This window comes from Tiliqua scincoides, chromosome 2 (assembly GCF_035046505.1).
Source record: "Tiliqua scincoides isolate rTilSci1 chromosome 2, rTilSci1.hap2, whole genome shotgun sequence".
NCBI lineage: Eukaryota > Metazoa > Chordata > Lepidosauria > Squamata > Scincidae > Tiliqua > Tiliqua scincoides.
The window spans coordinates 11694136-11717177 of record NC_089822.1 but is presented as its reverse complement, the minus strand read 5'-3'; the positions used below and the strand labels follow the sequence as shown (position 1 = coordinate 11717177).

General features: G+C 41.7%; 1 protein-coding gene across 2 annotated transcripts in view; it reads left to right on the top strand.

Annotated features, from left to right (window-relative positions):
• Positions 1-19084, top strand: part of TXNL1 (thioredoxin like 1) — a 30114-nt gene extending 11030 nt beyond the window's left edge. The window contains exons 3-9 of one of the 2 annotated variants that reach the window (XM_066615241.1): positions 2654-2827; positions 6860-6982; positions 7233-7302; positions 9286-9458; positions 10444-10548; positions 16678-16718; positions 18823-19084. In XM_066615241.1, the coding sequence (XP_066471338.1) occupies positions 2654-2827; positions 6860-6982; positions 7233-7302; positions 9286-9458; positions 10444-10548; positions 16678-16718; positions 18823-18829 (693 nt within the window). In that variant the 3' untranslated portion in view covers positions 18830-19084. The remainder of the gene's footprint in view (positions 1-2653; positions 2828-6859; positions 6983-7232; positions 7303-9285; positions 9459-10443; positions 10549-16677; positions 16719-18822) is intronic. The other variant, XM_066615242.1, reaches the window with a different exon arrangement.
• The last annotated feature ends 3958 nt before the right edge of the window (positions 19085-23042 follow it).

Here is a 23042-nt window from a genome sequence, read left to right as displayed (position 1 = left end):
CACAGCGGAACTGTAAGCACTGCTCGTGATGGGGAGGGCTGCAGTGTTGCACCAGATCTGGCCCACGGGCTGTAATTTAATGGATGCTGCCTTGGAGTGTTACCTGTTTCAGTGGTAGACCACATGCTTTGAATTCAGAAGATTCCATGTTAAATTCCTAAGGTCTCCAGTTAAAAAAATTTCTTCCCAAACCCTGATGAAACTGTTGCCAGCCAGAGTAGATACCACCTGGCTGATCTAGTGTAGGATTCATAAATACGCTGTCATGCGATGGTTGTGATTTGCCCATGATGGACTGAGTCATAGGAATAATCCCCTCTGTCTTGCCCTGATTTTAAATTTGTAGTTACAGATATGTGTAGACTACCAGTTCTAATCCATTTATTCATGCAGCATTTTGTAGCCAGTCATTGGATACATATAGTGAAAGTTGAGGATCTCTTCCACAATTCTGAATGGGGAAATCCATGTTTGAAAATGTCCTTTGTTGCACTTGCTGAATGCCGGTGCCATTCTATTGCAACTTGTCTTCAAATTGTTTTTGATCTTGGACTTCAGTGTTGGGAATAAGACAATTACTTTGACACTTCTGAATCTAGAAACTCATCTTGAAGCACAGGGATGGCTAACCATAGGTTAAACTTAGACCCACACTAGCTTTCTTCTGAGCTATTTTGCAACTTCCACAATGTTTCTATTCATTTGGTTCCAAGATTCTTCTGAGCTTTCTAGAACCCTGGGACCTGGGCTACAGGGAAAGAGTTTCACGTTCTTATCCAGCCATGATGCTTTCTGGATGACCTTGGCCTCTGTCTTAGCTAAGCCAACAGGCTTAGTGCAGTGGCACAGCCAACATGTTTGAAAGAGTAGAAGGTGGAGGACACCTATGTACCACTGTTCTGGAAGTAGAGTGTACCCTGGAGAATACGTGTACCACTGCCCCAAGGAAGAAGAGTGGGGATATAAATGCCATGAATATTGAAATGACAATCACATGCCCAAGAGACATAGCCACAGAAATTAATAAAAGATTGGTAAATTAGTAGTAGTGCTTCTTCCTTGCAATACTGATAGCAGTTTGCTTCTTGGAAGTCAGGAAAAATAATGGGAACATGGTCTTTCCCTGTTGACTAATGTTTTAAACTGTGTCGATCCCAACCCAAAGAAGAGTTTGAGACCCTGGTTTTGCATTTTTTGTTTCTGTTACAGAAAGTCAAATAAACTGCACGCCACTTTATGCTGACATTCTGCCTGACTTGCATTTCTATTCAGTAAAGCAAAAAACTGTTATTTAATTACTAAGTAATCTTCATGTTGCAGGAGTTTTCTGGTGTTCAAACCAATCCTTTAAAAATAATTGCAATGTTGTCTAACCCTCAACAAAGATACGTAGAGCCAGTGTGTGTGACTCTTCCTTTCCTTGCTCATATACTGGGGTTTCTTCCATGCTTGTCATGCACCTGTCAGGGATCAGAAGCTGTGTTGGTGCCACATTACTATGGACCAGTTTCAGCTCCATTAGCATCTTGGATGCCCGCGTTGCATGGTGGCAGTGTGATTAAGGTTGCAGCCAGATTCTGTTATGGTCACCTCAAGCCAACTAGCTTCTCAATAGATTCAACTTCATCCCATCTTGCAGTGGCTAAAATGCACATTCATACTTGCAAATAGTGTGGTATTTTCTCAGAGTTTGATGTTGTGCCTACTAATATGTGATACTGAGATATGGGTGTCATTTCATTGTATGACTTTGCTTCTGGGAATATTTGCATTTTGTGCTGCCTGTCATCGTCAATATGTTGTTCTAATAACGCCATGCTTAATCTTGCAGGGGTGCAGTTGGTATTTAATTACATGTTGTTCATTAAAGCTTTACATTATTAAACCCGTATCATTAAAGCATTATTGTACATTCCCTTTCTTATGACCTGAAGGTATTCTGATTGTAGAACAAGAAGCAAGAAAAATCTTATCAGTAGAGTTAAGGCATTTGAAAACATTGTTTTAAAGCCGTTTGTTTCAGTTGGTACATTTTGTTAAAATCAAATGACAAGGATCTCACAAGTTCAGAGCAAAAGTTACCAAAACAGATGGTGCCAATGCAGTGCTACTCATAATAGTGGCGAAGCTGGCACATATAATCTTTGGGTGAACATGTGTACAGGCGGAAACCTGCTTCTCAGAGATGTGGTAGTACTGTATGTGATAATGATGTTCATAATGTAAAATGTGTTTTGTAACAAATAGTGTGTGAAACAGAAATTGAAACAGTTTTGAATTTGGGAAAATTATAAGGAGGGGATTTCTGACAAATTAATATGCAAAGATACCGGTACATGTGGTGTTCATTTCTTACCAGTCTACCTAATTCTAATGAAATAAGTAGTTGTGATTGGGGGGAGGGGTGTCATGTACCTTTGTATATTTTTCTGGAATTTCAGCAACAGAGTTTGTAAACCTGTGGCATACATAAAAGCTACAACCAGAAAGCGTGTTTTAAAAATCACTGTGTAGACATTGTCTTTCTATTGCAAGAATCTTTATCTACAATAAGATATTTCTAAAACAAGCTTTCTTGAATGTGACCTATTGCTTATTTTGAAAACAGTAAAATGTTGCTACACAATTGTAACCATTGATTTCTCATTGCTAGGGAACAGCTGCAACTAATAATATATCGGCAACCCCAACGTTTCTTTTCTTCCGGAACAAAGTGCGAATCGACCTGTATCAAGGGGCTGATGCTGTGGGATTAGAGGAGAAAATCAAACAGCACCTAGAGAATGATCCTGGGAATAATGAAGATGCTGATATTCCAAAAGGATATGTATGCAGGTTTTATTTGAAGTTTACTTTAATGGGTTGTATTTGCACAGTAGTACACAGTTGTACTGCAAAGGTGGGATCCAGAGAGCTGAATTTTCATCCACGTTCATGCGCTTCCTTTCTTGCTATGGAGTTTCTGAGGTACCCATTCCACTCCCCATTCTCTTCTGCCTTAAAAAGCTGCCTCCAATAGACAGGAACCTCCCAAAGCAGTTTCTGATGCAGCTTGAGACATTGCAGAGGGAGAAAGCCAATGCATTGAGGACTGTTTGTATCCTGGTCCAGATTAATTATGCTGTTCCACTCAGGGCCAGGTTTCTGTGAGTCCGGAGGCATTGCCCTGTTCCATACTTCCCACACCTTGATGGTGCATTTGATAAGAACATAAGAACAGCCCCACTGGATCAGGCCATAGGCCCATCTAGTCCAGCTTCCTGTATCTCACAGCGGCCCACCAAATGCCCCAGGGAGCACACCAGATAACAAGAGACCTGCATCCTGGTGCCCTCCCTTGCATCTGGCATTCTGACATAGCCCATTTCTAAAATCAGGAGGTTGCACATACACATCATGGCTTGTAACCCATAATTGATTTTTCCTCCAGAAACTTGTCCAATCCCCATTTAAAGGCATCCAGACCAGATGCCATCACCACATCCTGCGACAAGGAGTTCCACAGACCGACCACACGCTGAGTAAAGAAATATTTTCTTTTGTCTGTCCTAACTCTCCCAACACTCCATTTTAGTGAATGTCCCCTGGTTCTGGTGTTATGTGAGAGTGTGAAGAGCATCTCCCTATCCACTCTGTCCATCCCCTGCATAATTTTGTATGTCTCAATCATGTGCCCCCTCAGGCGCCTCTTTTCTAGGCTGAAGAGGCCCAAACGCCGTAGCCTTTCCTCATAAGGAAGGTGCCTCAACCCAGTAATCATCTTAGTCACTCTCTTTTGTACCTTTTCCGTTTCCACTATGTCCTTTTTGAGATGTGGCGACCAGAACTGGACACAATACTCCAGGTGTGGCCTTACCATCGATTTGTACAACGGCATTATAATATTAGCCGTTTTGTTCTCAATACCTTTTCTAATTATCCCAGGCATAGAATTGGCCGCCTTCACTGCTGCCGCACATTGGGTCGACACTTTCATCGACCTGTCCATCCCCAAGATCTCTCTCCTGATCTGTCACAGACAGCTCAGAACCCATTAGCCTATATGTGAAGTTTTGATTTTTTGCTCCAATGCGCTTGACTTTACACTTACTTACTTTGAAATGCATCTGCCGTTTTGCTGCCCATTCTGCCATTTTGGAGAGATCCTTCTGGAGCTCCTCACAATCACGTCTGGTCTTCACCACTCGGAAGACTGCAGCTGTTAGTGAGCATTCAAAGGTTGGCCTGGTCAGGCGGGTGATGGGCATGGGCCTCCACCACGGACCAATCTCTGATGCCACCCCTGATTCAACTATTTGTCCATGAGTGCTGGTGATATTGCTACTTCTCACTGTACACCTAAAGTGCTCTGGTCTTTATGGCTCCGGCACACCAAATCTTAAACTGTCTACAAATATTACCATTTTACAGTTGGAGAATTTGGATTAAGTGTGAGTTGATTGATTGCACAGAATGAGTTCATGGGTGAGCTGGGCCATGTTACTTCTTGGGTCGTGTGCTTCACCTTTCATACATAAGAGTAATAGTGATCTCCTAAAAATCTTCTACAGTAGTATTACCAGGAGAAAAAAAGGTTATTTTGCTTTCGTTGCAATTAAAATCTGGGTTTAAAGGCTGCAGTTTAGTAAAAACGTCAACACCTAATGATTTGTCCACATCTTTGGTAGCATTCTCAAAGGTTTGTGCACACAACAACAATATTGTCTTTCTCTGTAAGGAGAAAACCAGACTGTAAATGCTGGTAGTGAACCAATTGCTGCTCACATCTGGTGCTGCTCACGTGTGCCTTCAGTCACCACCTAAGTACAGAATGAGAATTTGGTGAAAATGTTCACCAAAGATGTGGGTGAAATGTTAGAAGCTGATATTTTTTACTAAACTGCAGCCTCTAATCCTGAATAATTTTATTTACAAAAATAGCGATACTGATCACAAAAGCCTTAGTTTGTTACTTTGCTTGCCTGTTATCACAGGAAGAGGGGATTAGCAATAGAGGGATGACAGGAGCCTACAAGTCCACAGCTCACTCACAGTCTTTTGCCTGTAGTTCAGAGCAATGGCATAGCTAGGAGGGTTGCAAGGCACTAGGTTTTGTAGGGAGCCTCACTGCAACATGCAAGGGGCCCTTCCTTTCAGGGCCATTCCAGTTGGTGGGAGCAAAACTATTTGCTCCCACACCTGGAATGGCTCTGAAGGGGAGGGGGAAGGGCCCCTTGCATGTTGCAGTGAGGCTCCTTGCAAAATCTAGTGGTTTGCACCCCCTCTAGCTACACCAGTGATTCAGAGGTATCCGCGTTATGTCTGTGTCAGAGTCTGAAATCAGTGTGAGGTGGGGAGGGGAGGTTATTGGGGAACATAATTTCTAGGCAACTTTTGTCAAACATTTTCTTTGAGGTTTGATCTTGGACTGGGAGAAAATTGCTCCCAGCAAATGCTTTTTTTTTTAACCACTTTTACCTTGTTCTAGTCTTACCTCAGGGCTCATAAGTTTCTGATTGGCAGTGTTTGTCTGATAGCTGGAATAGCAAACACATGTAAATGAGAACCTTAATGTGAGAAAACACTCAACTGGAGCTGTTATCTTTATGATAGTTTCTGAGCAATACTTGGGATAATATTCTTGCTTAAAAGGGGTCAACTTTTGCATTCTGCTCACAATTTTAACACAGCCTCTAACAAAGGCATGTTTAATCGTTCAGCAGAGTACTACAGCCACTGGTAGTCCAGTAGCCTAGTCAGCCCCCACTCCACTGCTTCAGTGTCAGGAAGGTTTGTTTTCAATATTAGCAAATCCAATTCATTAGGCTTTGCTGGGAAACCAATTCATTAGGCTTTGCTAGGTATTTGTCAAAACCTAGAATTATGTTAAATGCAAAAAGAAACACATCTCTCGTGAGATGTTAAGTACTTTAAATTCACAGCTAAAGAGACACAAACCCTGCAATGCAAATACTACCCAGTTTACTTTTCCAGCTGAATCTTTATTATGTAAATAACCATAATGAATATAGACCAGTTGTATCTGCACCAGTTCAAATTTGCAACAGTTGCTTGTACCACTGTGCTCATTGCATCTAGCGTGAATGTAAATAGTTGCGCTAACAATTATGCTTAATGTGCAGTGCATAGGCAACTTTGACTCCCAAAGAGGCAGCCAGTCCTTCCTTTTAATGCTTCAGTGTTTGGTGCTGAAACTGCTTTCAATAATACAGTTTCAGAATTGTATTCAGAATTCAGATTCAGAATCTAATTACAGACTTAGAATTCAACATTTTCAATTAAATTAATATGATTAATATATATTTTCCTTCAGTTTTATATTTATTTTCTATTGCTGTGTTGATATATGCCTGTCTGCCAAAGGAGTCAATGCAGTTTACATCTTAAAATGATAACTGACTGTGTACTACTAAAGGAAAAATGTGAATCACTATGTATACCTTGGAGGAAAATTATTACTTGAGGAAGCATATGCTAAAATGAAGCTCTCACCTTACCTGACGTGGTGGTTGAAAGCCAGTGAAGATTTATTATACTTTTAAGGATTGGAATCATCAAAGTTTCTCCAGTACAATTGGTATTAGGATTTGAGTCTTGGAAATAAAACCAACTTCTGTCCCTGTCTTTTTCTTCCACAGTATTATGCTTGTGCACCTTTGCTTGCAGACACAAAATTCTAAAAGGAGATTAAATCAGCCTTGTATAAATCTAGCTAATTGTAAAAGTATATGGATAAAAGGGGGGGTGAGTTAAAAGATTCATAAGACTATCAAGAAAAGGTTTCAGCCCTATTATTTTGCATTCTTCCCTACATACGTATTCGAACCAGGTAATCAGTGCAACTATCTTTTTCTTCCAGATGGATTTGATGCCGTTTATTAATAAAGCAGGCTGCGAGTGCCTTAATGAAAGTGATGAACACGGGTTTGATAACTGTTTACGTAAAGACTCTACCTACCTGGAATCGGACTGTGATGAGCAGGTATTTTGACTTCCAAAGTGATTAAATTCATAGCTTAAAATTACAAATGTTTCTCTTTACTAGAATTATGTTCCTATTTATGTACACTCCATTTAAGACATCTAACTTGGCATATACTCTGACAGGGTTTAAATTGACCATTGACCATCTATGAGAAACATAGCAGCCAAATCCAGAACGTTCTTCTGTACTAATGCTATATATTGAAGCATTTGAAATCCCTCTCATAGCTTGCTTTTTTCCCCCACAGCTGCTCATTACAGTAGCTTTTAATCAGCCTGTCAAGCTTTATTCTATGAAATTTCAAGGACCTGATAATGGTGAGTAAAAACACTTCCTTTGGAACAAGCTTTTTATACATGCAACCCTATGACTCAATTTTTTTAGTCTTGTGATATTCCTGGTTAAATGGAGTGTGACTGCAAATTCATTGCCTTTGACCGTGTTCAGTATATTCCTCCATGTTTTGAAGGTTGAACCTAGCGAGCAAGTACTATTCCACTGTTCTTCAACCTTTTTCATGCCAGGACCCATATAAATAAACAAAATAGGAGTTTGGGGGCCCATCATTGGTCCTGCCCCCCTTCTGGGACCCTATCTGCCCACTCCCTGCTCCATCACTTCCCACTCTCTGCCCCATTATACCCTTCCAACACTGTTTACTATAACCAAATATTCTTATTGTAGAGAGCAGAAAAAATTACCATGAAACCTGGCACTAGTGAAAGCTATTTTAGCTAAGAACCGGAGCAGGACTGGGGCACAATCTCCCAGTACCTGAAGGGTTAAAACAGATGCCTCCCCATTTACCAGGTGGTTCAGTAGTCTTCAAACATTTTCATTCCCATAAGTTGCCATGTCCCAGTAGTATAGCTGGAACAGTGCAAAATCATAAAGTGCAGGCTCCTGACTGCAAGTGTAAGCGGCCCCTCCCACTCGGTCTCAGAGCCATTCAGGCAGCAACAGCAATTTGCAGCTGTTGCTGCCTGAATGGTTCTGAGGGCGAGTGGGAGGAGCAGCTTACACTTGCAGTCAGGAGCCTGCATTTTATGATTTTGCACTGCTCTAGCTACACTACTGCTGCGACCCCATTGGGGCCCCAACCCCAAGGTTGAAGAACACTGCACTGTGCTCTTGTTGCATCTCATTGCAAGCCATTGCTTAAGCAGAGTGGTTGAGGACATATTTTGTGCAAAGAAAAACTTTACAGAACTACTACTACTGCATGAGATGCCTGCGTACTTCCAAGAATGTCCACTTACAAAAATATGCATGTTGTATATTTTCTCCAGGTCTTTGGTCACATAGATACCTTTTCAGCATTCTAGAGGCCATGAATAGTTAACATAAGTTTTAAAAAATTAATGGGCTCCTATGCGTTCATAAAAATAGACAGTTTTCCTCTTGCTTTGGATAGATTAGGGAATGAAATACAGAGCTAAGGAAGTGATCGGTTTGATAGTGCCGTAACATAGAAGCTTAACAGACATTAAAATGCAATGACTGGGGGCCAGGCTGATCTGTCCTTGCTGTGGTTAAGAAGGTGCAGAGGGCGGCACCAGAACATGGTGCACCAACTGCCACAAAGCAGCAAATTGTGCAGTGAGGCAAAGGCTACAAGCCCTACAACTTCCTCTATTTGTACTGTATGCTTAGGGCTGTTCTCCTTCTGCATTGTTTCCTGGGAGCAGAGAGTGACAGCATTGTGCACCAACTAAAACAAAAAGTAGTTAACCACCAGGTTTACAGAGCATAAATAATGTTGGAATTATAGGTCCACGTTAGGTTCCATGGGTCTGTACTTAATTAGGGGATGTGGTGCTGTCTGCTAATGAGGAGCCCAAATTGTTTAAGGATGCCTTAACCCAAGGGTGGCCAGCCTTTCAACTTTAGGGCTCTTGGATCTTTAACCATTTTGTAGAGGAGGGAATTCCAGCAGATGCAATTTGTCATCTGTGAGATAGCAACCTGCACCTGCTGAGATTCCCTTTTCTACACTATTGTTAAAGATCTAGGAGCCCTAAAGTTGAAAGGTTGGCCACCCTGTCCTAATCTGGTTTGGCAATTATGCAACCTGTACAAACTATAGAGCCAAGTATGACCCTTGTTACCATTGTAAAATAACCCTCCCTAAGTGTGTTTTGCACTTGTTTCAGATCTAGGGGTTGAGACTGGGGTTGAGATTGGACTAAATGACTCTTCTCAATTTTGTGGCTCTGTAGAAGTGAGGTACCACCAGAGAAAATGTGAGTACAGATGCCTGTTTGAGGTTTTTGAAAAGGATCATTAACATTTTAATGCAGGTCAAGGTCCGAAATATGTAAAAATGTTTATCAACCTCCCTCGATCAATGGATTTTGAAGAGGCTGAAAGAAGCGAACCCACTCAGGCCCTGGAACTATCGCCAGACGATATTAAAGAAGAAAGTATTATCCAGCTTCGCTATGTAAAGTTTCAGAATGTTCAGAGTGTAACTGTGAGTACGAAACCTGCTCTTTTCTGCTTCTCAATTAGTGTAATTGTGTAACATTTCAAAAGGCTGGAACTTGGGCATAGTTCACCAGTGACTTTTGTTTTCACTGGTATCGTACTCGGTGGAACCCTGCTGTGTTTTTGTGATCTGGATCTGAATTAGATTTTCACTTCTCAGTTATTTGTTCTCTATTAAATGCAACCTTTGATAGCAATGGGGTTGGAGCAGTCAGGCTTGCTGTCAGACCCAACTCCTCTTAAGTTTGAGAATGAGGGGGCGTGGTGAAAATGGGACTGGACAGATAGATGCAGTCCATTGCAAGAAGCAACATAGCCTTTTATTGCTTAGACTAGGAAGCCAGCCTGAACTAGGAACTTATAGGGAGGGCAGGCATTTCCCTGTGACCCACTCTTGCCTCTGGTTGTTTGTTTCCTCATAGTTCAAGGATCTACAGTTACTGGCTTGGCTTAATAGCTACCCTGTGTGTGGTCGACCCTTCACAGCAATTCTTCTAGCATTCTCTAAGGGCTTAGAAAAAAAGATGGATATTTTTCTCATTGGCACTGTGGTTGGGAAAGGTAATAAAGAGCAGAGAGCATTTCTTACCTTCTCCAAACCTCAACACAAGTGAATGCTTTGAAGAAGGGAGAGGCCGTCTGCAGGGCAGCCTTCTTTCCGGAGGATCAGGGGCATTTGCCCCTGCTGGACTGGCAAGTTGACTTCAACTGTAGTTTCCTCTACTTGATAATGACACAGAATGAATCCTCAACTGGCATCCCTTAAGGTTGAACACCTCCTGAGGGCTTGTCCTGCAACTTCTTTCTTTTGTACAGACATTTTCTATCAATGAATTTGAAGGTGTGTTCTGAGCATTGGCTGGTTTACCTTGCCTTTTTCCCTGAACATCCAAGACACTGGCTGTTTGGTGGGCTGTGGGCTTTTCATATCATATATATGTATATATCAATGTTAATCTCTTACATTTCAGTTATTTGTCCAATCCAATCAAGGTGATGAGGAAACTACCAGAATTGCATATTTCACATTTATTGGAACACCGGTCCAGGCGACGAACATGAATGATTTTAAGCGGGTATGTTCAAAACTCTCTCTGAAATCTGAATGGTTGCAGTTTTGAGAAGCTGCAGGTGGCAATACTACCTGGAAGGTTCTCTACCATTGTAAAATCTTGTTAATTCTGAGATGTAAAAGCCCTTCAGGCTCACACAACATCGGTGCTTTTTGGTTTCTCATGTTGAGAGCTGGATTTGTCTTGGGCATATTCTATGTCTGGTTTTAAAGTATCAAAAAATGCAATATTGTTTTTAGAAAGCTTGTAAAGACCAATGAGCTCTTAAGCCAAGGTTTTCCAGACTTTGTTGCTGCATCTCCAAGACAGCCAGAATGGATAAAGAGCCAGAGTGGGGCTTTGGGAGGAGAGAGGGGCTAGAATTGCAGCTTGTTTACTTGTCTTTTGTGGCACTGTAGACAGAGTTATGTATAAATCTCCAAAAAAAGTTCAGGATAAATATGAAGGCCAGTGTTTTGTATAGAATAGGTGTACCTTCTTACTTAATATGATTTTGCTGCCAAGATTCAACATTTTAGCCATGGTAATAGAGAGTTGGAAGATAGATAGAAGTAGTAATAATTCTCTCAACACTTCAGTCATCCCTCTTTCATGTTCTTCTTAACCTTTTAGTTTCTCAGCCTTCACTGAGCAGCTTTCTTCTCTGCAGCCATAAGAAAGGACTAGAAATTTTTTCTCTTTAAAATAAAACCTGACACACTCAAGATGCACAACTACACCAGATACCAGATTCTGAGCTTCTGTGCTGAATCCACAGACATGTTGGGTATTACTGCTGTGGCAATAAGCCTGCCTTATGATAGGTGACAGCACAGCATTGTAAAACAGAGGGAGCTGTTTATCACCTAGTTAGATAGCCAGAGTAATGTATGAAGTGAGTTCTGGATAAGGCTTTCTGAAGGAAAAGCAATGAGTTGAAACCTTTTGGAATCTCTGACTTAAGAAATACATTGAATGGTTACAGTGCGCATGGTGTGTTCTAGACAATACAAAGATGTTTGAGGATAATTAATTTGTTACATAGCAAACTTGATCCTTTGTCTTGGGTGATCAAGGTTGGTTTTTTGGTGTGCTGTGGATTGTAGCCAGCCCAGTGTTGTTCCACATCGTCTAAAAACACTTGTTCCTTGATGTTTTTCACAGTGTGTTTCCTCTAGAAACAGTTATCTCTCTCTAAATATTTTGCATCCATATGGAAGATGCTTCGTAGGAAATTTTTGAGTTGCTAGATAAAAACAGGAAAGAGATGCTTCAGGATTCATTTGAGAGCACTGTAGGACAGGGCACAATCATAGATTATATGGGAACTGGACAACCAGAAAGATGACCAAAACGAGGACAAGGCTCCTGTACTTTTCCTATTTGTATAAAAGGGAAACTTTGGTAGATGCCATTTATCATACAGGATAAATTCCTAAAGTTGCAGGATCTCAGGTTCATGTTCTGGCTCATTCTAAATGCTGCTTAGAATCCAGGATTTTCTGGATTCTAAACTAGCTCTGGAAGTTTGCAGCTTCCAGCATTTGTGTGTGATGGAGAAGGAAGAGTATATGAGCCCATGGCTTGCAAACATGAAGCCATTTAAACTGGTTCTGCATGACATCTGAACCAGTGAACTGGTGTCTACAGTGTTAACATCACAAGATGAAGCAGAGATAAGTCAGACCCTAGTTACCCTGGGGATCTTGTTTCCCCTCCAGTAGCCATTGTTTGTCCCTTATGTCAATAATACTGAAGGTGTAAAGCATTTTAAAAGTTATCTTGTACCCCTTTTCTGTACTGACTTGGCTTGGCAGGTTGCAGCAATAACAGCTAGCTTGCCTTGAGTGATCCTGGCATAGCCTTAATGGTGGCAATAGCAATGGCTGTGCCCAGTGCTGGCCTCAGGTGCTGTGGGGCCCAATGCAAATAATAATAAATATAATTATAATAATAATAAACTTTATTTATACCCCGCCCTTCTCCCTAAAAGGGACCCAGGGCGGCTTACAACATGTTAAAAACAAATCAAAAACATAATTTTTTTAACATAATAACAGATAAAAAACATATTAAAAACACATTAACAGATATCATAAAAGCAGTAGTCAGATAAAAAGGCAGATAAAAAGAGCATAAAGCAGCAGATCATAGAGGAAACAGGCCTGTAAAAATACTAAAAGATATGGAAAGATGTTAAAAAGGCCATGAACTCAGAAGGCTTGTTTAAACAGAAGGGTCTTCAGGCCTTGCCGAAAGGTCTCAAGAGAGGAATCCGTTCTCAAGTCAAGGGGATGGGAGTTCCATAACGTTGGTGCCACTACTGAGAAGGCCCTATTTCTTGCCGCCGCCCCACGTACCTCCTTAGGCGGCGGCACTTGTAAAAAGGCCTTCTCTGATGACCTAAGAGGACGAGCCGGATTGTGCAGAAGTAGGTGATCTCTAAGATACCCTGGCCCAGAGCAGTATAGGGCTTTAAAGGTCAAAACCAGCACCTTGAATTGGGCCCGGAAACAAACAGGCAGCCAATGTAGCCCCCGGAGCCCCCATTTCCCCGGAGTGGGGAACCAATGCAAAACATTTTTGTGTGTCATTCCGTCCCCCGTCCCTAATATGTGTACCTTGAAACTTGAGTATGGGAGACCTTGAAAAATGAAAAATAAGACTGATCCCTATACTACTTAACATCTTGTATGTGAATGGTGTCCAGATACATTCAGAACAGAAGAAATAACTGAAAATTCAGTCAAACCATTGTAACTTTATTTTTCTAGTGGATTCTGATTTCCCTCACTTCTCAAAACTTCTGTTTTCTCAGAATAACTTCAGCTGCTAATCTGTACTATGATTCTAACTGCTCTCCCTCTTGCATTAATTAAAATGCAACTAAAACCCCCAACTACAGTAAAGCTCTAACCAGTCTGATCCCTAAATACTGCCTAAAGGAGCAGCTGCTGTTGGGATACTTGATCCTGTAAATTTAACTGAGTAGATCTGGGGTAAATCTCCTAGTAGTCCTGTCTTTTATTAGGGTGTACTGTTAGAAATATCAAGCTCCACCTGTAGTGACCCACCAAGCTATGTGTTGTCCCACCCATCATATATTGTTGGTAGTAAGTGCTTAGATTGCAAAAACAGGGAGGTTGCCTTGCTGAGCCCCTGGCAGGCCACAGTTACCAGCTGATGGGGAGTACCAAGCTGTGTAGGTTTGGTGTAAAAAATTCTCAATGAACCTTGCCTCTTTTTTAAAGAGGTTGTGTACTATGGATAGAGTTCATATCCACAGAAGCTTCTAGCATGTTTACATTCTGATTAGCACATTTGCTAATCATTTATTGCAATCTGTAGTGCACATTTTGAACCAAATTACATGTGATGGTTCTTGTGTAGTCTGACTGTGTGTCTGTGACTTACTTAAAAGGCATGGGGGGTCATCTTTATTAGGATTGCAGCATGAGGGGAAAGATAAATAATCCTGATCTTCTCCGCCACCCAGACTCCTTTAAAAACAAACAAGGCCAAACTGTGCGTTTAACAACATGTAGTTGTTGTTAAGTGCTATAGTATTGGCTCGAAGACTATAGCAGAAGACATCTAAAAGTGCATTTTTCCAGATGAAGTTGCTAGGAGCATCGCCAAATATAAGTTGCAGTCTAAGATTTGATTTTTATCTCTTTTTATTGCTATCATAGCATTAAATAACATTGGAGAGTGCTTTGCTTGTTGCATGTTGTGCTCAGATTTTGGAGGCTTGGATTTGAGTGAGGTAGGAGGGCTGGCAGAAAGCCTGTGTCCGTTATATCAGGGGAAGATTTAACACGGGTGGCCTTCACCTCTAATTCTGCATGCTCTTTGATTGGAGCAGCAATAGCTCTTCTGGGGTGGGGAATGGGCAGGGTACAAATGCATGTGAAATGTAGCCAGCTGTTCTGTAGCATGCTGCTTCCATTCCTTCCTGTTCATTGGCTACACCTTTTCTTTGCTTCATGGTAACATTCTGTTTTATTATTTTTCAGCATTTTCCTGGCCCAAAGAAATAAAAATGCAGAAGATTTTTTTCTTTTTACCTATTTCCTTACTCCTCCCCTTCCCCTGCTCCCTCTGCTCATCTAGCATCTACCTTATCCATTCCACTATTATGCTGCTTGTGGTACCATCTCCTCCTTCTGCATCTCCTTGGACAGCTTTTCTGGTCTCCTCTTTTCTCATGGACTTATCTCTTGTTTTTAATATACTGTTTTAAAATCTTTTCTTGCACTGTTTTGCTCTTCAAATGGCTCATTTGGCTATTCTACGCTTCAGTGTTTCACTCAATCATATATTCACACCTATGGATCTTGTATTTCCTACACATGTCCTCCCTTAGAGTGTGGAAATGGAAGGGGGTTGCAACACCCTCAGTTGTCACCTTGGTTGCTTGTAGCTAAAGTTTTCATGGCAGGGTTTTTCAGATGCTCATGTTTCCTAGAAACTTGTCAAGGAAGGAGCTTTTCCAGTGTTCCTTAAGTATTTTTTATGAAGCTGCCTTACATGAGTCAGACTGCGAGTGCTAGCCCTCTACTTCCTGCTTTGACTGGAACCAACTCTCTAAGTCAGTGGTTCCCAACCAGGGGTACGTATACCCCCAGGGGTACCTGCCAGGACCTTTAGGGGTACTTGAAAAAGAATTGAATAATGGCAGGAAAAGGCAGGTCTGTATTGGAATGCCTAGCGAGGCTGGCAAGGCAGGAAGGAAGACAGCTGACTGCGAAAGCTCCAGCAATTGCTAGTTTCTGGTCATCAATTTATGTATTATCAGATATGGATCAGCAGCTGAAAACATATAAATTTGAAATAACTATATTTCAAACATTTTGCTAACAAGGGGTACAGTTTATAGAAATGGGCTACCAAGAGGTACGCAAGTGAAAAATCGTTGGAAACCACTACTCTAAGCCATCAAGCAGCGGAAAGCCAGGGATTGAATTGGGGGCTTTGGGCACATAGAGTGTGTCTCCTGAGCCCTTCTGGACAACTTCTGTCCTGCATCCCTATAATTTGGACTCGCTGCTTTCATATCTCAGGAGTCAGTTATGCTCATATTGTAGGAGATACTGTTTTAGGACAGCGGTCTCCAAAGTGGAGACCTGTGCGTGCCGGCAGAAGCTTCCCTGGTGCGGACAGCGCTTACTGTTCTGCTGGGGAGCCTCCGCAAAGCACCTCTGTGCACCCCTAGTCTTCGCCACATCCAGCCACTTCTGCCCAGAAATCTGGGTGCAAAGACTGTTGGGGCATCGGAAGTGGCTGCACACTGTGAAGACTGGGGGCTTATGCAGAGGCTTCCCCCATAAGCGCCATTCACACGGGGGAGGGCTTAGGCAGAATGCCAGATCTGGCCCTCAGACCAGTGTCTTGAGAGCACTGTGTTAGGATGTGGTAGCTTGCAATCAGTTTTGGGTGTACTGTTGCATATCACTTTATTATGTGAATATTATGGTGAAGATCTGTCTGGCAATTGATACTGCCATCTCAAAATGATTGCATGAATAGGATCTTACCTGGGTTGTATATGTTCAAGCAAGATTATAAAGATAAGAGACAGTAGTGCCACTCAGCTGGAGAATTTAAAAATGATTGGATTATTGCTTTAGCAGGGTTGCCCTCCTAACCTAACAAGGAAGAACAGACCTACTTTCTTGTTGAGCGATCCCAAGCAAATACAGTGAAGTGTTCATTCCTTGGATGCTACCACTTCCTTTTGCCAATTTTTTCCCGCTTGGAAATTCTGCCTGCTCACTAGAGGGATAGGGGTTGGGTCCAAGGGGGCAGATTTATGACCCACGTGTCATAAATTTGCCCACTATGGATGACCATTGCAGCCTGTTCACAAGTTACTTCTAAAAACATTCAGAAAGCTGCAAGATATCTTCCCAGGAGTCTACATGTAATTTGTCTCTAACAGAGGCCAAATTCACTGAGAGTTTTGTGTCAGGTGCTCTGCTGACGATGAAAGGAAAGTATATTTAGAATAATATAAGAAAGTATGTTCAGCATAATGCAAGTATCTTGGTTAACAGGCACTGCTCTGTTTTGGGTTGGGGTTAGTATCACAGTTGTATACAACCATTTCTAACTGATCTAACAAAATGCAAAAAAAAATGTTTAATATTTCAGGTCATTCACATGGGCCACTTGAGCATTTCCCCTTCTGAATGGTATAAATGTTTTGGTTTGCTTTGTTTAATGGTTGTTCCACATCTGCTAACAACATAATTGCTTAATTTGTGGATGTAACTCTACTTAATCCAAACTGGATCATGCTTAAAACACAACTGAAGAATAAATATTTATTTCATTTCTTTGTCCAGTTCAATTTTGCCTTTTGATAACATGATTAATCTGTTCTTAATGTTTTTTGATGTTTTTTCCACCCAGTATTGCTGTGATTTGAGATTCTTGATCCTACACTGACTTGGGTGTCCTTGAGAGAGTTCCTAAATGCATGCCACCATTTAGTGTGTCCTGAAAGATTGGGCTAGTTTTGATTACGAAGGGCCAGATGTACTTACATGCACATTCCACAGTTCACATAAGTAGGGCTGTGGAGTTGGTACACAGGATCTCTGACCCCACCCAAAATTGCTTCAACTCCACAGCGTTGTGGAGTTGGAAGTTGAAATTGCTTCAAAAGAGCAGCGTTGTGGAGTCAGAAATAATTTTGGATGATTTCTTGAGCATCAGTTCCACAGCCTTACTTAACATGAACTATGGCATGGCAAACTATTTACTAAGGATTGAGATTCCTTAGTATGTGTTCCAGTCAATGATGGATTTGAAATTCTGCACTTTACAGGAGCTAACTCTTTATAGTGTTAGAAATCTTGAGTAATATCTATTAAAAATTATGTGAAATCTTTTTTTAAACTTCTTCCTGAATGCATAGTATTTATTTAGAAGTAGGCTACCTCAGAATGCCAAATGCAAGGGAGGGCACCAGGATGCAGGGTTCTTATTGTCTTGTGTGCCCTGAGGCATCTGGTGGGCCACTGTGAGATACAGGAAGCTGCACTAGATGGGCCTGTGGCCTGATCCAGTGGAGCTCTTCTTTTATTTTCTTAAGTGGGGTCTGCAAAATTAATGTTAGCAACACATCTGTCAGATAGGTACCATTCTCTTTTAGGGCAGAAAAGGACGCAGGATTGTTGGGTTCTGACTGTTCTGAAATCAGTGGCAGAAACAGAACTGTGGATTCATTATCTCTTCCTCAGCTGGGTTCACAGTGGGGGAATGTTTGCACTACTGAGTGTGAATATGATGGCCAACTATTTAGCTTGCATAAAACTCTGTAATTTACTTTAAAAAGTAGAAAAGCGTTCCTGCGCGTCCTCTCATTTATGAAGGAATCTTCCATTTTCAGCAGAAGCTCCTAATGGTAGATGTGCTAGCCAGGGAGCCACCCAAGGAATTTGAAAGCGAGTCATGTTATGGCCTGTGTTCCAGATGGTTTGTGTGTCTGCCTGATTTGCACCTTGCTGCTAAGTGCTTGTATTTTTATGCCAGTCCCATTGATATCAATAAAATTTATTTTCAGTAGCAGCCTGCTTCCAGCAATGCATTCTTAGAGGTACATCCCATTGTTTTTAATGGGGTTTACTGCCAAGAAGGTATGTTGAGTTTTAAGGGCAGCAAAACTGGTTCTGTTCCTGTCTGACTTCATCTTGGGTTTCATTGTTTCGATGCCCCATAGTACCAGAATTTAGTCTATCTCTTTCTGCCACTGATGTCAAATTGATAGTTTCAGTTTCTGGTGGTCCAGCATAGCTTGACCCTCTGAAACTTGGTGGGTCCTTGGGGAGCAGGTAGCGACACCGCAGCATCCATGCACAACAGCCCATGCTCCCTACCATGAGATGTTCTGTGGACTTCATCCCATAATAGGTAACGAAGTAAGGTTTGCTTAACTATGAGCAACTGAACACGAACATAAATGGGTAGGCAACCATTAATTTTTTTGTCTTGAATTTTGCTTTCATGTGTGAAGGTGTGTAATTTGATATGAGGTTGAGGTGTTATTTCTATTTGAACAAGACCCTGTTTTCTGAATTCTAAATTCTATTTATCTCCTTGCCATTTTATTCTTTGTTAGGTTAGGTTAACTAGATCCCCCCCCCCCACTCCATCCCTCCACTTCAGCTCTAGAGTACACGTTGGAACAATATATCAGTACACCCCCCCCCCCAAATGCTTAATCTGCTAGGGATGAGAGTTCTTTTGTCTATCTGCTTTCCAAATGCTAACTTGATCTCTCTGTTCCCTTAGGTGGTAGGCAAGAAAGGAGAAAGCCACTAAGACACAAGGAAAATGCTGGGAAAGCCTTATTGCAATCAACATGGGATCTTCACATTATCTCCAGCTCCTGGGAAAAACTGCTTGACCGTAGTCAGAGAGACTGTCAGTCTGTTCCATTTTAATACCATTACAAATAAATCACTGCATTTTGTTAATATGGGATTTCACTAAAGTGTTTTCTGTTGTAATCTTGGGACATGAATTTGTAAATAAAATTCATTAATTTTGCCAAGTTGCATAGTGGAAGATTCACTGTATCACTTTAAAAGTGAAAACTGGATTCTGACTAGGTCCTAATTTGAAAAAAAACAAAGTTATTGGAAGCATTTAAATGTGTGTCATTTTAAGCCATTTCTGCCCAACATTGCATATATATGCAACAGGGATCAAATGTGTATACCTGTGGACTGGGCAGAAATGTTAATAGCATCTCCATTTTAGAGATGTTTTAAGTTAAGTGATAAGAGATCATTCAACATAGAGGTGTTTTTCTGGAAAAAGGGTTCTTTTGAAATCTTGGCTTTCTCTAGATAATAAGGCCCTGATCTGCAGATTAATTTTACCCAAGTGTCACTTGGCTAAGGAAGTCTGTGTGTAGAGGGAAGCAGACTTCAAGTCCCCCTTGTCCCACCTCCCAGAATGGCCTCCTGACTTGATTCTCATTCACAGCCATTTTTTTCCTCTGAGCATAGCAATTAGAGGACAGACGATAACACTTAAGGGGCTGCATTTGGCTCAAGGGCCACCAGTTGCTGACTCTATCATAAGACATTGTGTGAGTTTAATATTAGAGCTAGTCTATGAGATTTCTTGTGTTGAACATGCACATCCCTTTGGTAAAGGCAGAAAGGTTGACTGGTTCCCTAACAATGCTGTTCTCGGGGGGGGGGGGCTGCATGTGGTTGTGTATGTTGCTTCTGCTTAAAGGCTGTTGCTTTGCTGCAGGAGAGGCAACATGAGGCAGAGCTGTCTAACTCCACCCTCTAAAAGACAACCCTGTCCAGCCAAGTCAAGCACAGAATTGCATCTGCCAAAAACTTAGGACAGCTGTCCCCTGACTGCTAAAGTGGTGTCTAGTGGTGGACTGTTATTGACCTTCTCCATTGGGGGCCACTCACACTATCCTTGTGTGGTACTTCCGCATAAGGGCGTGAGTATCGCTGGCTGCTTGTGCTCAAGAGTTTGTGCTTGTTAACTCTGATCTTAAACATACGTTGTGTCAGAATGTCTCCCTTTGAATGTTAAGTGCTCTAAACTTTTGAGAGGGTACTTTGTGGCCAATGCTTGACCAAGGCAGGTCCATTGCAGTTTGAGTTTCACGCTGTGTTGCGTTCAGGCATGCAGCAAACATGTGTTTGAGATGCCAGTGTCAGCTAGGCTCTGGAACAAAGTTTAGCAGAGCCGCTCTGTAGCTTTCTGCTGCATCACCTTATGATAAGGGAAGAGACACAAGCAGGAAACTGTGGGCTGAGTAGCTTTGGATTAAAATGGTTGGAAGCTAATTTTGGCTCGCCTGGTTCTGTACATTTAAACTCGGTTGGAGAGAAAGGATTGTCATGGTCAAATATTTCTGACATTGACATATTTGAGTATTTTTTTTTTCCCTTAACATCTAGTAGCATTACCGTGGCTCTGTGGGGGAGAGGGTGGTTGTACAGAAATATTCAAAGCAGATAGTTATCTTTATTGAAGGATGAGTGGCTAGTCTTGATTGTTTTAAGCCTCTTCCGTAAATCTCCTTGGCAAAGCGCCCCATAAAGAATTTTATAAATCATGCACTGACCAGCACCATGTCCGCATGTGGCTGCTTTCTAAGTCACAGTAAGTTTTTAACAAAGAGGTTTTAATTGGAATAATTACTGTGACTTAAATTTGTTTTGTTTCTAAGTACAATAAATCCCAAGAAGAATTTAAATCCTAGCCTAATAGCATTCTGTACTTTTTTTTGTTAGATACTGCAGGCATTTTTGTCCTGTCTTGGCAGATTTAGGCATTAATACCAAACTAGCTTCTTGTGCATAAAGAGTTGGACACAATCCACTAGAAATATCTCCTGCGAAAGCCTTCTTGGAAAATGGAGTAGAGTTAACTAAGGCAAGAAAGCAGGACAACTGTTGTACGTTCCTGTTAATTTCAGTGGCACTTGACCATGAGATGGTTCCAATAAACTGCTTCCAACCTTTTGTGTGATACTTTTTTCAATATGTAGGTTACCATCCATAACAGTGCACCCCTGGACAGGTGCAAGAGGGCCTATGACATAAAATTGGCTCTGAACTCCTGCTATTTCTTCTCATAATAGGAATGTAAGGGGAGCCCTGTTGGAACAGACCAAAAGTCCACAAAGTCTTGCACAGCAGTTCTCAAACTTCAGCACCCTGACCCAGTTATTCCAAAACCAACCTATCGGGACCCACATGCCTATCAATCTTCCCCTTTTAGCTACTCCTGCAGCTTAGAAGGGCCCTGCCCATGTCATGCTTTACACCCCAGTGTTCTGCCCTTTCCTGCCGCACATCCAGGCAAGAGCCCAGTTGACTATAGCCCGTCTGGTGGGTCCCATGTTGTTGGGACGGGGCAGAGGCCACCTCTTCCAGCCACCAGTGATGACCAAACCCACTGCACCCCAGTGCTTGTGGCTGTGTCCAGTGTTGCGCTGGCCAAGTAGCTCTCCAACAGGTCTTGTGCATGGTCTGCAGAAGGCCAGTTGCCACAGCCTTCTTTTGGCTTGGTGGTCCTTTTTGTGACCCACTGAAAATTAGCTCACAACCCAGAGGTTCAGAACCACCGGTCTAGCATACTACTTCTGACAGTAGCCAATCAGGAGTTATAGGAGGTTAACAAGCAGGGCAAGAAGGCAGCAACAGCAGCCCTCTCTTGTTCTGTCCCATGCACAGATAATTTTCTCTGATCATGAAGGTTTCTTTTAGCCATCACAGCTAATAGCCCTTGCAAAGAATGTACTCAATTGCTTTTTAAAGCCATCAAGGTAAGAGTAAAATTTGAAGAGATTCTTTTTCCTTTTCTCCCCCAACCATGCATAGTTTAAAAAACCTCTGTCCTGTCTTCTCCCCCTTCCCTAAATTGTCGGTTTGCTCTGTGCCTCAGTAGACTAAAGGCAACATCCAGTTATGGCAATAGAGCAGTGATTTTCAACCTTTTCTGTCTCTGGGCACACTGATAAGCTGCTAGAATTGTCAAGGTACACCATCAGATTCTGACAATTGACAAGGCACACCATGCTGTTGGTGGGGGCTCACATGCTCCAATGGTCCTACTAATAAATGACACTCTCCCAAGCTCCCGCGGCACACCTGCAGACCATTCGTGGCACACCAGTGTGCCATGTCACAGTGGTTGAAAATGGCTGCACAAGAGGTTGTACATGAAGTGGAATGGATTCTGATTTACCCTGGATCTGATGAGTAGCACACTTGTCTTAAAGGTCTGTCATCAGTGTAGGTCTGCTTTCAATGTATCTCTGCAGAAAACTTTGCTCAGCCATCTGTAATGTATGTATTTAATATCTTGGGAGGGAAGAGATCTTTGATTTCCTTTGTTGTTATTAAATGGTGTTAGATGATGAGGCTTAGAAGAGCCACCTTAAACACTATATGTAGTTTTAAGTCACATTTAACTGAATGCCTGCACTATAAATGACTGTTCCTTACTTCATTATTTTTGTACTGTTGGCTGACTCGAGGTTACTGAAGTGCCTCATCTTAAGTATTGCTGACCTCATATTTATACCTGGAAGGATTTGATAACTTTGTGATTTTTTTTCCTTGTACAAGATGCATGTGATCTATATTGTCAAGAATTCTCATGTGACTCTTGTCAACCGTGTGGTTCTTGTAACCTACAATGTGCTTACTGTAAATAGTGCTAAATCTGAAAGCTACTGATGAAACGTGCTAAAAAATGTGTTCTAAAAATTACATCAATGAAATCCTGGAAAAAATTATACTTATTATTTACTTTAAAAGATTTATATCCTGCTTTTCCTGTGCCAGAGCAAATACAACTTGAGTAAAGTTGTTTAATGTTCATACTATATCTTGGAGTAATAAGGCAGGTGCGAGAAGAACTGGTGAAACCTTGAAGACTAAGGCAAACTGCTTGTTGGCACTTTCCTTCCCATAACTTCTTCCATCACCAGCCTGGCTCTAGTAAAGGAAGAGATGACAGGA